The 13,780-nt window shown below is 43.0% G+C and overlaps 1 protein-coding gene across 1 annotated transcript in view; it reads left to right on the plus strand.

Annotated features, from left to right (window-relative positions):
• The first annotated feature begins 2,261 nt into the window (after positions 1-2,261).
• The window catches only part of LOC137352182 (chorion-specific transcription factor GCMa-like), a 36,255-nt gene continuing 24,736 nt past the window's right edge, over positions 2,262-13,780 (plus strand). The window contains exons 1-2 of the mRNA XM_068017371.1: positions 2,262-2,360; positions 7,549-7,801. Of these exons, the coding sequence (XP_067873472.1) occupies positions 2,262-2,360; positions 7,549-7,801 (352 nt within the window). The remainder of the gene's footprint in view (positions 2,361-7,548; positions 7,802-13,780) is intronic.

The following is a 13,780-nucleotide window of genomic DNA, read 5'->3' on the forward strand; positions in this document are numbered from 1 at the left end:
ATTCTCATCCTCCAGTTCAAACCCTTCCATGGCTTAATCCCTTCCTGTCTCAGTAACAGCCTCCAGCCCTACAAGCCTCTGGGACCTCTGCATTCCTCCAACTCTAGCCTCCATATAACCCCCCACTTTCACACCACTGGCAGCCCAGCCTTCAGCGGTCCAGGCCCTATGCCCCGGAATTTCCTTCCCAAAGCTATTTGCCTTCCCACCTTGCTCTCCTCCTTTTAGATGCTCCTTAAAATCTACTCTTGGTCTCAGTGTTTGGTCACCTGGCCTATTTTTGGCTTGATGGCAATATTTGTCTGATTATGTTCCTGTGAAGCAGCTTGGGATATTTAACCACATTAAAGGACAATATGGGCATAATTATCAGCCTGAGCCACACAAACATCTTAGGGGAGTGACCAGCACTACTGCACCCAACAGAATATCTAAGGCAAGACCCTCAGCTTGTTTTTTTTTATTCATTCATGGGATGTGGGAGTCGCTGGCCAGGCCAGCATTTATTGCCCATCCCTAATTGCCCTTGAGAAGGTTGTGGTGAGCTGCCTTCTTGAACCGCTGCAGTCCATGTGGGGTAGGTACACACACAGTGCTGTTAGGAAGGGAGTTCCAGGATTTTGACCCAGAGACAGTGAAGGAACGGCGATATAGTTCCAAGTCAGGATGGTGTGTGACTTGGAGGGGAACTTGCAGGTGATGGTGTTCCCATGCATTTGCTCCCTTGTCCTTCTAGGTGGTAGAGGTCGTGGGTTTGGAAGGTGCTGTCTAAGGATAGCAGTCCCATCTGGACAAGCAGTAGGAAGCATAGGAGTACTCTGCACTGGTAAATGGTACCATTTTAGCCAGGCACAACTCAGATTAGGTGGGCTAAACCTACCAAGATAGGTCTAGTTCACATCAAACAAAGGAGTTCTGAGCAGTTTGCTTTGTGGACTATCAAGGATAAAGATGAATTTCAGTGCATGCCATCTGGTTGATCCAAAAAAAACCTCAGACACCAATCCTACTTTCTGACTTTACCTGGAGAATGTGATAGGATTTTGTTCCGTACCTCTTTGATTTGAGTAAGATGCTTAATTGTGGGTTAAATGATTCGGAGTGTTTCTCTTGCGCCAAACCTTGGCTCGGGCTCTTGTGAGTTGCTCATTGGACAGAGAGCAGAACTTATTTGCATGAAATACCACAGAGCTGATGTTCCGATGAAGAGTGCGGCTCCTTTCCTGGATTATGTGACTCACCGGAGAGCTGGGGCATCGGCTTGGATATCAAGTTCAACCTGCTGGCGCACAGGACACTTGGCGGACGCCGCTCTTCAGCACCACACATCTGGGCGCACGTTTTCAACGGAGTCTCCAGTCTGCAGGCAGGTAAACACCTTCCCTGCTTGAGTGTCAATGAGAATGGCTTGCATGTGCATGGGTTTCTTTCATCTATTTTGTTTGATTGATCCTATTCCCCAGATTCCTGCATTGGTAATAGTGTGAGCTCAGGTGTACTTGTCTGGATTCATATCCAGAGAAACTTTCCGCTCGTCTCTGAAAGTTTCTGAAGTTGTCTGCTCAACATACGCACCCAAGTCAGTTACGCTCACGTAAACTTGTGACTTATTTGCACGCCCGAAGTTTAATTTCTCACTTGCCTTTAATTTTCTTTTTATGTAATGTTAGAGCATTCTCGAGTGAAATATTTCTGAGGTGAGATAAAATTATTAGCATTCATGCAGAGACTGCCCTACCTGACCGCCTATCGAATTGGCAGTAATTTCGACACAGCGCATGTTTTGATTGGCTTTTGACACGTCTAGTTGGCAATGGGGTTTTTAAGATATGTTGTGCTCAGTACTGTCCCATCTTCAGCTCTACACAATCATTGATCTAGACATACAGCTTCTCCCGTAGAATCACCTACTTTTTTTTATAAGTAGGTTCTGAACTTCCAGACTTAACATGGATTTTATTGACTAGGTGGTACTTATGTAAATGTATCTGTTAGGAAGATTTTTTTAAAAGTGGTTTAATTTTTTTTTCCTTTGCACATATAAACCATTTGATCGAGTTGTGACCTGTTACCACCTATAGCATAAACTATTCCATCCAACAAGTTTTGTCAGCAATGCAGAATTGATATTGATCTTTTAACTGCTTTTCAGAGGACAATTCAACTCTCAGCTAAACCGGTTCTGGATTTTTGAAAGAGGCTGTTGGAAATACGTGCGAGATTTTCGTTCGTGCTTGCACAAGCAAAAACACCTCAAGAGGATGTTGAAAGGCGGAGAACATTGTTTCCCAAACTCCGACTACATTTCTCCGCTCGAATCACCAATATCTTGGGACATTAACGACCCCAAACTGCCTCAGGTGAGCGCATTTTCTCAGAGACTACAGACAACATCACCTCCTCTGGCCGCCTGTATGTTAAGCTGTTACCTGTAACTGTAATTTGTCTTTTACCTTCTAGTATATATATATATATATAAATAATATGCGCTATTAAATTGGAAAGCGTATCAATATACTAACGGATATTAATTTTAATTCCAGAGATTAAACATTAATGACAACTTCAATGCTAATTGGTGCCAGATCCCTTTAGGAATTTTTGGGTCTGGCAGAATCTGTGCAGAGAGAAACAGAGTTAACCTCTCAAATCTGTGACGTTCCATTATTGAGTTCTGATAAAGGATCATCAACCTGAAAAGTTAAATCTGTTTCTCTCTCCACAGATGTTGCCTGACCTGATGAGTATTTCTGATTTGATTTCTGATTTCCAGCGTCTGCACTAATTTGCTTTGGCCGTTGTTAATTTTATTGCATTAAATGGAACTATTCCCAGAATCTTTCGCAGTGTGTTAAAATAACAGTTGTAAATTTCAAAAGGTGACGTTGCTCAATACTTTGTGAGGAGCAAGTGCAGAATCACCAGAAAGGTGTGCACATAACTTGTGGATTACTCTCAGTTAAATGTTGCCGAATATAGATCAAAATATTTTGTCCGATATAAGGCGCATTCTTACACCCCTTTTTAAATGTAGTTATGAATTCTGTTTCTCCCCTACTGCCTAGTGGTTTCGTTCGTAAATATTTGGGAACATTTCGTCAACGAATATTTAGATTTATTTTTTGACGCTGAAGCCTTACAGAGCTTCGGCACAATAAAATTACCTTTAGAGCAAGTTTGGATCATTGACTTTTTATAGACGCTGCAACCTAAATGGACAAGAGATGTCCCAAATTTGTCATGTATTCTAATAGCCTTGATACCGAATGACACTCATTCTCCAGTCTGAAAATTAAGCAGAAAGTAGCATAAAGTCGTCTATTTGTGTTTGTTCGTTGCAGTTGACACACGAGGTGGTGAGTAACACCATTAGGACAAGATGACTAGGTAAATCCATCTGGTTCATTAATGTCCTTTAGGGAAGGAAATCTGCTGTCCTGGTCTGGCCGACATGTGACTCCAGACCCACAGCAATTTGGTTAACTCTTACATGCCCTCTTAAATGGCCCAGCAAGCCACTCAGTTGTACCTAACCGCTACGAAGTCAATAAAAAGGAATCAAACCAGACGGACCACCCGGCATCGACATAGGCACCGGAAACGACAACGGCAAACCCAGCCCTGTTGACCTGCAAAGTCCTCCTTGCTAACATCTGGGGGCTTGTGCCAAAGTTGGGAGAGCTGTCCCACAGACTAGTCAAGCAACAGCCTGACATAGTCATACTCACGGAATCATACCTTACAGACAATGTCCCAGACACTGCCATCACTATCCCTGGGTATGTCCTGTCCCACCGGCAGGACAGACCCAGCAGAGGTGGCGGGACAGTGGTCTACAGTAGGGAGGGAGTTGCCCTGGGAGTCCTCAACATTGACTCCGGACCCCATGAAGTCTCATGGCATCAGGTCAAACATGGGCAAGGTAACCTCCTACTGATTACCACCTACCGCCCTCCCTCAGCTGATGACTCAGTACTCCTCCATGTTGAACAGCACTTGGAGGAAGCACTGAGGGTGGCAAGGGCACAAAATGTACTCTGGGTGGGGGACTTCAATATCCATCACCAAGAGTGGCTCGGTAGCACCACAACTGACCGAGCTGGCCGAGTCCTAAAGGACATATCTGCTAGACTGTGTCTGCGGCAGATGGTAGGGTAACCAAAACGAGGGAAAAACATACTTGACCTCGTCCTCACCAATCTGCCTGCCGCAGATGCTTCTGTCCATGACAAGAATTGATAGGAGTGACGACCTCACAGTCCTTGTGGAGACGAAGTCCCGCCTTCACATTGAGGATACCGTCCATCGTGTTGTGTGGCACTGTCACCATGCTAAATGGGATAGATTTTGAACAGATCGAGCAATGCAAAACTGGGCATCCCTGAGGCACTGTGGGCCATCAGCAGCAGCAGAATTGTATTCATACATAATCTATAATCTCATGGCCCGGCATATCCCCCACTCTACCATTACCATCAGGCCAGGAGACCAACCCTGGTTCAATGAAGAGTGCAGGAGAGCATGCCAGGAGCAGCACCAGGCATACCTCAAAATGAGGTGTCAACCTGGTGAAGCTACAACACAGGACTATCTGCGTGCCAAACTGCGTAAGCAGCATGCGATAGACAGAGCTAAGCGATCCCATAACCAACGGATCAGATCTAAGCTCTGCAGTCCTGCCACATCCAGCCGTGAATGGTGGTGGACAATTAAACAACTAACTGGAGGAGGCGGCTCCACAAATATCCCCATCCTCAATGATGGGGGAGCCCAGCACATCAGTGCGAAAGATAAGGCTGAAGCATTTGCAACAATCTTCAGCCAGAAGTGCCGAGTTGATGATCCATCTCGGCCTCCTCCTCAAGTCCCCAGCATCACAGATGCCAAACTTCAGCCAATTTGATTCACTCTGCGTGATATCAAGAAATGACTGAAGGCACTGGATACTGCAAAAGCTATGGGCCCTGACAATATTCCGGCAATAGTACTGAGGACCTGTGCTCCAGAACTTGCCGCACCCCTAGCCAAACTGTTTCAGTACAGCTACAACACTGGCATCGACCCTGCAATGTGGAAAATTGCCCAGGTATGTCCTGTACACAAAAAGCAGGACAAGTCCAACCCGGCCAATTACAGCCCCATCAGCCTACTCTCAATCATCAGTAAAGTGATGGAAGGTGTCATCAACAGTGCCATCAAGCGGCACTTATTTAGCAATAACCTGCTCAGTGACGCTCAGTTTGGGTTCCGCCAGGGCCACTCAGCTCCTGACCTCATTACAGCCTTGGTTGAAAATGGACAAAAGAGCTGAACTCAAGAGGTGAAGTGAGAGTAACTGCCCTTGACATCAAGGCAGCATTTGACCGAGTATGGCATCAAGGAGCCCTAGCAAAACTGAGGTCAATGGGAATCAGGGGGAAAACCCTCCGCTGGCTGGAGTCATACCTAGCGCAAAGGAAGATGGTTGTGGTTGTTGGAGGTCACTCATCTGAGCTCCAGGACATCATGGCAGGAGTTCCTCAGGGTAGTGTCCTAGGCCCAACCATCTTCAGCTGCTTCATCAATGACCTTCCTTCAATCATAAGGTCAGAAGTGGGGATGTTCGCTGATGATTGCACAATGTTCAGCACCATTCGTGACTCCTCAGATACTGAAGCAGTCCGTGTAGAAATGCAACAAGACCTGGACAATATCCAGGCTTGGGCTGATAAGTGGCAAGTAACATTTGCGCCACACAAGTGCCAGGCAATGACCATCTTCAACAAGAGAGAATCTAACCATCTCCCCTTGACATTCAACGGCATTACCATCGCTGAATCCCCCACAACATCAACATCCTAGGGGCTACCATTGACCAGGAACTGAACTGGAGTAGCCATATAAATACCGTGGCTACAAGAGTAGGTCAGAGGCTAGGAATCCTGAGGCGAGCAACTCACCTCCTGACTCCCCAAAGCCTGTCCACCATCTACAAGGCATAAGTCAGGAGTGTGATGGAATACTGTCCACTTGCCTGGATGGTGCAGCTCCAACAACACTCAAGAGGTTTGACACCATCCAGGACAAAGCAGCCCGCTTGATTGGCACCCCATCTACAAACATTCACTTCCTCCACCACCGACGCACAGTGGTAGCAGTGTGTACCATCTACAAGATACACTGTAGCAATGCAGCAAGGCTCCTTAGACAGCACCTTCCAAGCCCGCGACCTCTACCAACTAGAAGGAAAAGGGCAGCAAATACATGGGAACACCATCACCTGCAAGTTCCCCTCCAAGTCACACACCATCCTGACTTGGAACTATATCGCCGTTCCTTCACTGTCGCTGGGTCAAAATCCTGGAACTCCCTTCCTAACTGCACTGTGGGTGTACCTACCTCACATGGACTGCAGCGGTTCAAGAAGGCAGCTCACCACCACCTTCTCAAGGGCATTTAGGGATGGACAATAAATGCTGGCTTGGCCAGTGATGCCCACATCCCATGAATGAATAAAAAAAAACGTTTCTGAACCTGCCCGCTGTAGGAGATCTGAGTGAAATGATATTGTTAGTTTGGTTCAGTTGGTAGGATTCTACTCTTTGGACACAAAGTAGTGGGCCCACTCAGGACTTGTACAGTTCATCTGAGCCCCTTTCAAGTGCAATAATGCAGCGGTGCTGCAGTGATGGAAATGGTAAGATATAAAGAGTGGATATAAAAGATTCCACAGCAATATTTGAAGACGAGCAGAGATATTCATGCCGTGGCATGTAGCTACTACATTTTCCTATGCAACACTTCAAAAATTGCAATCCAGTGGCTGTGAAGCATTTTGCATGACAGGCACTATATAATTGCAAGTTCCTTCTTTATCATTCTAGAACACTTTACCATTTTTTGCATTGTAGATGTTAATTTAGCTGTTCAGTGTCAGGCACAGTACTTCTCCAAAACATTGCCCATTGATAGCGTTACACTATGTTTTAATAAGAAGTTAAAAATTTAACTATCAAAACATGTTTAAGTTAATCAGTTATTTCTGTATCTTTTGAAAGATGAAAATAAGAATTACTGCATTTCTTTTTCAAATAATTCAAGGGCTTGTGCAGCTAAAAATAGACAAGAGGTTTCCTGTTACAATATATTAAGATACAAATAGCTGAAAAAATTATATTGTCCATATATTATCATACACATATAATGTTTTTGACTTTGACCCAAATTGTTTTAGGCTATTGGTATTAAACATCTCTTAGACTAACCTCTGATATATGATATATTGTATTAATGTATCTTTCAAGAATATTATTCTTTGCTACCACAGATAGTTTTTCTAAAGATGTTCTAGTTAAGAATATTAATTAAAGCTGAGCTCTGAATTGACATCAACTCATGAAAAAAAAAACAGTGGATCTAATTCTATCTGGATGATTTTGCCAAAATTAGAGATATTATTATGAATAACTCTTTATGTTACAGGTGTTTGACATTTTCACTTTCAGTCTAGATTGTGATTGAAAGCACAATTATAATAAAAACCCTCTATTCTTTCATTTCTCTTCAAAGGATGTGCATCAATTGGATAGTTTCCAGGAATGGACGGATTCCTATGTAAAATTTATTTATAGTGCTGATGATAAAAATGCCCAAAGACACCAGAGCGGGTGGGCCATGAGGAATACCAACAACCACAATTGCCACATTCTGAAGAAATCCTGTCTAGGTGTGGTAGTTTGCACCAATGATTGCTCTCTGCCTGATGGTAAAAAGATCTATCAGAGACCTGCCATATGTGACAAGGCACGACAGAAACAACAAAGTAAGTAAAATCTTATCAAATTGTCATCAATTCCACTTATCTGAAATTGTTTTTTTTCTTTTTTTTCTTTTTTTTTGTTATTGTTGAACAGAACAAATGGAAACTTATACAACCTAAATTACAATATAATGCCTGGTGTTCACAAAACACTCCAAACAAATTCAAAGTGAAAGTCCAAAATGTTTAGTTCCTCTATTTGGGTCACTAGGTAAATCTAATACAGGAGATTGGTCCAAGCACTTGATATTTTGTAAATATACAATTCACATTTACTGAGAGAAACAGGAACACACACACACACATGCAAAGAAAGGATCAAATGATACCAGGACCGTGACGTTATACCTTTCAGGAAAGGATGAATAGGCTGGGTCTCTTTCCTCTTGAAAAAAGAAGGCTGTGGGGTGACTTAATAGAGTTCTTTAAAATTATGAAAGGTTTTGATGGCATGGACACAGAGAGAGCATTTCCACTTGTGGGCAAGAGCAAAACCAGGGGCCATCAATATAAGATAGTCACAAAGAAATCAAATTGGGAATTTAGAAGAAACTACTCTATCCATCGAGTGGTGAGAATGCCAAACCCACTACCACTGGAAGTGGTTGAGGCAAATATTGCAGATGCGTTTAAGGATATGAGGGAGAAGTGAATAGAGGGTTATGCTAAAAGAGTCAGGTGAGGAAGAATGGGAAGAGGCTTGAATAGAGCATCAATGCTGACATGAACTGCTTGGGCGGAATGTCCTGTTTCTGGGATAGATGTTCTGTGTACTTCTATGCAAATAAATTTGTATTCATCAGTTCAATAGCTGACTCATTATAACATAGGAAAATATCTGACATTGTTTAAGTATGGTTGTGTCAAATTTACTTGGTGAAAACCAGTTCAGGTACTTGAGCCAACAAAGTTTGTGATGCACAAAGTTCAAGTTTGTGTTTTTCTGGCCAAGCCCTAGATAAATGTTATGTGTCTGGCTACCGATCATAGCTATTGTAACTAATAATGTTCTTGAGAGCTCAATAGAACTCTCCTATCATAGCCTCATTGATGCAAATACAACCCTATAAAGCATGACCATATGGATTCTGATGTCAGATATCAGATTTCAAAACAGGGCTGTGGTACATTTACTTCAAAGTAATACTGTGAAAATAAGTTGAATTTGAACACTGGGATTTGATCACTAGAAAAACATACTTACCTATTCTCCTCTTGTTGCATATGTCAATTTATCTGCTTTTCCCAATCCCCAGACATCTGTCCCAATTCCCTTTCCAGGAAGCAAAGAGATACAGACCCTTAGAAAGTAGGCGACATGTTTAGATAGAGGATCTGGATCGGCGCAGGCTTGGAGGGCCGAAGACTGTGTTCCTGTGCTGTGATTTTCTTTGTTCTTTTGTTCTTTGTTCAGTCCATCATCGTGTTTCAATGGAATGGATCAAAGTAAATGCATAGAGCAAGTGGGAAATTGGGAACGTTGGTGGGGGCAGGGAAGAAGGACTGATTCTGTCAATCATATTTTGGCACATTATCTGAACCACTATCTGAATCCCAAGATCTTTTCAGCATTTGCTAAGTGGCAAGTCTTGTATGAAATTTATTATGACATAAAATAAGCTGTATACTAATGTACAGAAAAAAATATTTTGGTGTGCAAGTGCAGATAGATAAAGCTATTGTAAAAGGCCAAAAGCAATTTGGGTTTTGTAACTATTAGCATGGAGCACAAAAGTAAAGATAAATTTGTACAAAGCATTGGTAAGGCCACAGTTACACAATATTGTGGGTACTTTTGCATTCCCCATTATAGAAAGAGCATTAGAACTTAGACAGCGTTTGGCATAGTTTCATCAAGATGATACAAGGATGGGAAACTACCATTCATTTGTGAATGCAGAATTTTGGAATTTTGTTTGATCTGAATGTAAGTTAGTATCATGCACTACAGATATCCACAGATTTCAAAACATCACATCGGAGCATAAAGCAATTTTTCCACAGTTATGGGAAGAGACTTGAGATTATTTTCTTTGTAGCAGAGAAAGCTAAAGAAGATTTAATGGAGTTAAACAAATTAAGATGGGTTTTGTTGAAGTGACTAGGGAAAGACAATTTTATGATTTGGAAAGCCATTGATGGCGAGGTGAGGGGTTAGATGAAATTACTTTATGCAGAGAGTTGTTTAAACACAACATACTTTGCTGTAGAAGTGTTTGATGCAGAGATTAGTTCATATTTTAGGGGGATATTGAATAAATATTTGAAGCAGAGGAAGACACAGAGCTATGGGGCAAAAGCACCTAGTAGATTTGGATTGCTCCATTAAAAAACCAACACAAACAGAGTGGGCCCAATGGCCTCCTCGTGTACTGTAAATTTCTTTTGTTCTGAACATCACTGAAATGTATAATCCAAACTGTAATACAATAAGCAGATAACAACGATTCACCACATAATAAGTCATTCAAATATTTATTTTTAAATGAGGGCATTGCATGGCAAAGCATATATTTGATGAAATTTTAATCTACAATTCATCTGCTTCACCAGTGGAATAAAAATACATATTCTGTTTATATCCAAAAATTTCTAGCAATCTCTTTTTACATATGCTTTTAGGATTTAAATGAGATATTGAGAATGTAAGGAACAAAAGATTTGCTGAGGAGTCCACAAGCATTTGAACATTTGCTGATTGTCAGATGAATGGAAACTCTGTCATTTATTTCTTGTGATAAATTAATACATTACCTATACTTGCTGTCAGGTCTAGAAAATTAGTAATATTGGTCCATTTTAAATGAAAAAAGAAGGAAATAGAAATTACTGTGGCTGGAATTGGCTACACCTACACTATTTGCATTGTATGAAACATATAAAACATATGAAAATGACAGATGGAAAGGGTTTTGGAGAGGGTACTGAACAGATTTACTTGGATGGTTCCAAAGATGAGGGATTACAGTTAAGTGAATAGACTGCAGAAGGTGGGATTGTTCTCCTTAGAGCAGAGAAGGCTAAAAGGAGATTTGATACAGGTGTTCAAAATCATATAGGATTTAGAGAGATTAAAGAAAGAATAAAAGCAAAATACTGCAGATGCTGGAAATCTGAAATAAAAACAAGAAACGCTGCAAATACTCAGCAGGTCTGGCAGTATCAGTGGAGAGAGAAGCAGTGTTAACATTTCAGGTCAGTGACCCTCCTTCTGAAGAAGGAGAAAAACTTGTTTACCCAATGAGTGGTTAGGGTTTGGAATGCACCATCTTATAGGGTGATGGAAGTTTGCTGATGATTGCACAATGTTCAGCACCATTTGCGACTCCTCAGATACTGAAGCAGTCTGTGTAGAAATGCAACAAGACCTGGACAATATCCAGGCTTGGGCTGATAAGTGGCAAGTAACATCCGCACCACATAAGTGCTAGGCAATGACCATCTCCAACAAGAGAGAATCTAACCATCTCCCCTTGACATTCAATGGCATTACGATCACTGAATCTCCCACTATCAACATCCTGGGGGTTACCATTGACCAGAAACTGAACTGGAGTAGCCATATAAATACTGTCGCTACAAGAGCAGGTCAGAGACTCGGAATCCTGCGGTGAGTAACTCGTTTTCTGACTCCCCAAAGCCCGTCCGTCATCTACAAGGCACAAGTCAGGAGTGTGATGGAATACTCTCCACTTGCCTGGATGGGTGCAGCTCCAACAACACTCAGGAAGCTCAACACCATCCAGGACAAACAGTCCGCATGATTGTCACCCCATCCACAAACATTCACTCCCTCCACCACCGACGCACAGTGGCAGCAGTGTGTACCATCTACAAGATGCACTGCAGCAGCATACCAAGGCTCCTTCGACAGCACCTTCCAAACCCGTGACCTCTATCACCTAGAAGGACAGGTCAGCAGATGCACGGGAGCACCACCATCTGCAAGTTCCTCTTCAAGCCACATACCATCCTGGCCCGGAACTATATCACTGTCACTGGGTCAAAATCCTGGAACTTCCTTCCTAACAGCACTTTTGGTGGACATACCCCACATGGACTGAAGCGGTTCAAGAAGGCAGCTCACCACCACCTTCTCAAGGGCAATGTAACCCCTTCCTCCACAAAAGTTAAATAAAAACTGGAGAAAAGAAAACATAGGCTAACTTAGAGGGGCAAAGCACAAGGGCTATTCCTCTCTGAACACAGAAGTGGGCTAACAAGTTCCAGTGATCTCAGATAGTTGTATCTCAAACTGAATTTTCTAAAGACCACTCTAGGAAAAACAAAATAACTTCACAATAACAATATTAGTTATTGTTGGTTAGTTTAATATAATTGTTATCTGTTAGGTACCATTGTATTCCACTCAAGCTCAACTACCATCCTATAACAACAGTTAGACTGTTCTAGCTCAATCCTACTATCTTGATATTGTTTCAAGTGCTTATTGAAGTCACACGTCTTGGATTTAAATGTCTGATCATCAAAGAAGAAAAAAAACAATTGCCTTAGGCATTTTAATCTTGAAGGCTGCTTCCCAAATAGAACTGTGCATCCACACGCAGAGCAACTGGACCCAAGGCCTTTGAACTTGCAGTGTCCCATTGGCACATAAGAGTTCTAAGATTGAAGATTGTTTATTTAGTCCTTCTGCACTTTCAAGATCTAGTCTGCAACAATAATGGATGCTGCACAGCACTGTAATTCATCCCATGAACAAATGCAGCATTTTCATCTTCTCCACTGACTCTTTCCAGATGAGTTGGAGAGCCACTTAGTAACATTATGGAAGAGCAAACAGCAACCAAACATGCCAAAGACTTGTTGGTTGATAGGTTAATTGGCCATTATAAATTGCCCCTGGTATAGGTAGGGGAATATAGGGACAGGTGGGGATGTGGTAGGAATATGGAATTAGTATAGGATTAGTATAAATGGGTGGTTGATGGTCGGCACAGACTCGGTGGGCCGAAGGGCCTGTTTCAGTGCCGTATCTCTAAACTAAACTATATACAGTTGGAGCTCATGAATCTCCTTTTCCAATAATGGGATTCACCAGAATATTGGTTGGTGGGGGTTGTAGGGGGTGGGGGGGGTGGAGTTGGGGGGAAGGTGGATATTTCTCCAGGCCGTTGGAGGTGGATTTGGGAGCGAGCGAGGTGGTAAAGTTCAAGAAAGTGACGTTGGTCAGGATCCCGATGTGATCCTCCCTCTGCTGGCTTTTCCCTGGGCAGGTGGGAATGAAGGAGAGGGGGAAGCCCCTGTGGGTCAGGCGAGTAATTTTGAAGTTGCTGAGGTCGTTGAGAAGGCACTTAAGAGATCATTTAGCACTGAATCCTGGATTTTCCAGCCAAGGAGGCTGTTTTCCAACCTGTCAGCAACTCACTAGGGTCATTGAGATGAGTGCACTGTGAGAAGAGCTTCTTCTGTGACACTGACAAGCTGTGTAGGATTTAATGAGCTACACTGAAGAGCTACAGCTACTGTTCACAGCACTCCTTCTCAGTGCTTTCAGTGCTCAGCAGGTGGTTGCCAACTTCATGGAAGGCTCTTCACTCTAGCACATCACCCACCTTCATCTGCACTTCCCTGCTGTCAGCCCTCAACATGGCATGGGAGCAACTTAAGCAGTCCACCTTCCATCTCTGTTGAGGATCAAGAGCAGAGGCCACACCACCACCAACAGCTCCAGCAGCAGCAGGACCAACACCAGCAGCAGCACCAGCTGCCTTTTCCTCAGCCACATGCCCCTTCACAAGGCAGAGGGAATGGACAGCAAGATCCAGCTGGAAGGAGTTGTGAGATTCCCCAACACAGGGTCAACAGGCAGAGAATCAGCTCTCTCCCATGTCTGAGCACCAGGAGGCTCAGGCTCGCATGGCAAGCTAACTGCTAACATCTGCAGTCTCCTGGAACAGGAATTCCTTCCAGTGGACCAGGTGGGAACACATTGCCAGTGGCCAACAAGGTGTCTGTCAC

This window comes from Heterodontus francisci, chromosome 3 (genome assembly GCF_036365525.1).
Source record: "Heterodontus francisci isolate sHetFra1 chromosome 3, sHetFra1.hap1, whole genome shotgun sequence".
Lineage (NCBI taxonomy): Eukaryota > Metazoa > Chordata > Chondrichthyes > Heterodontiformes > Heterodontidae > Heterodontus > Heterodontus francisci.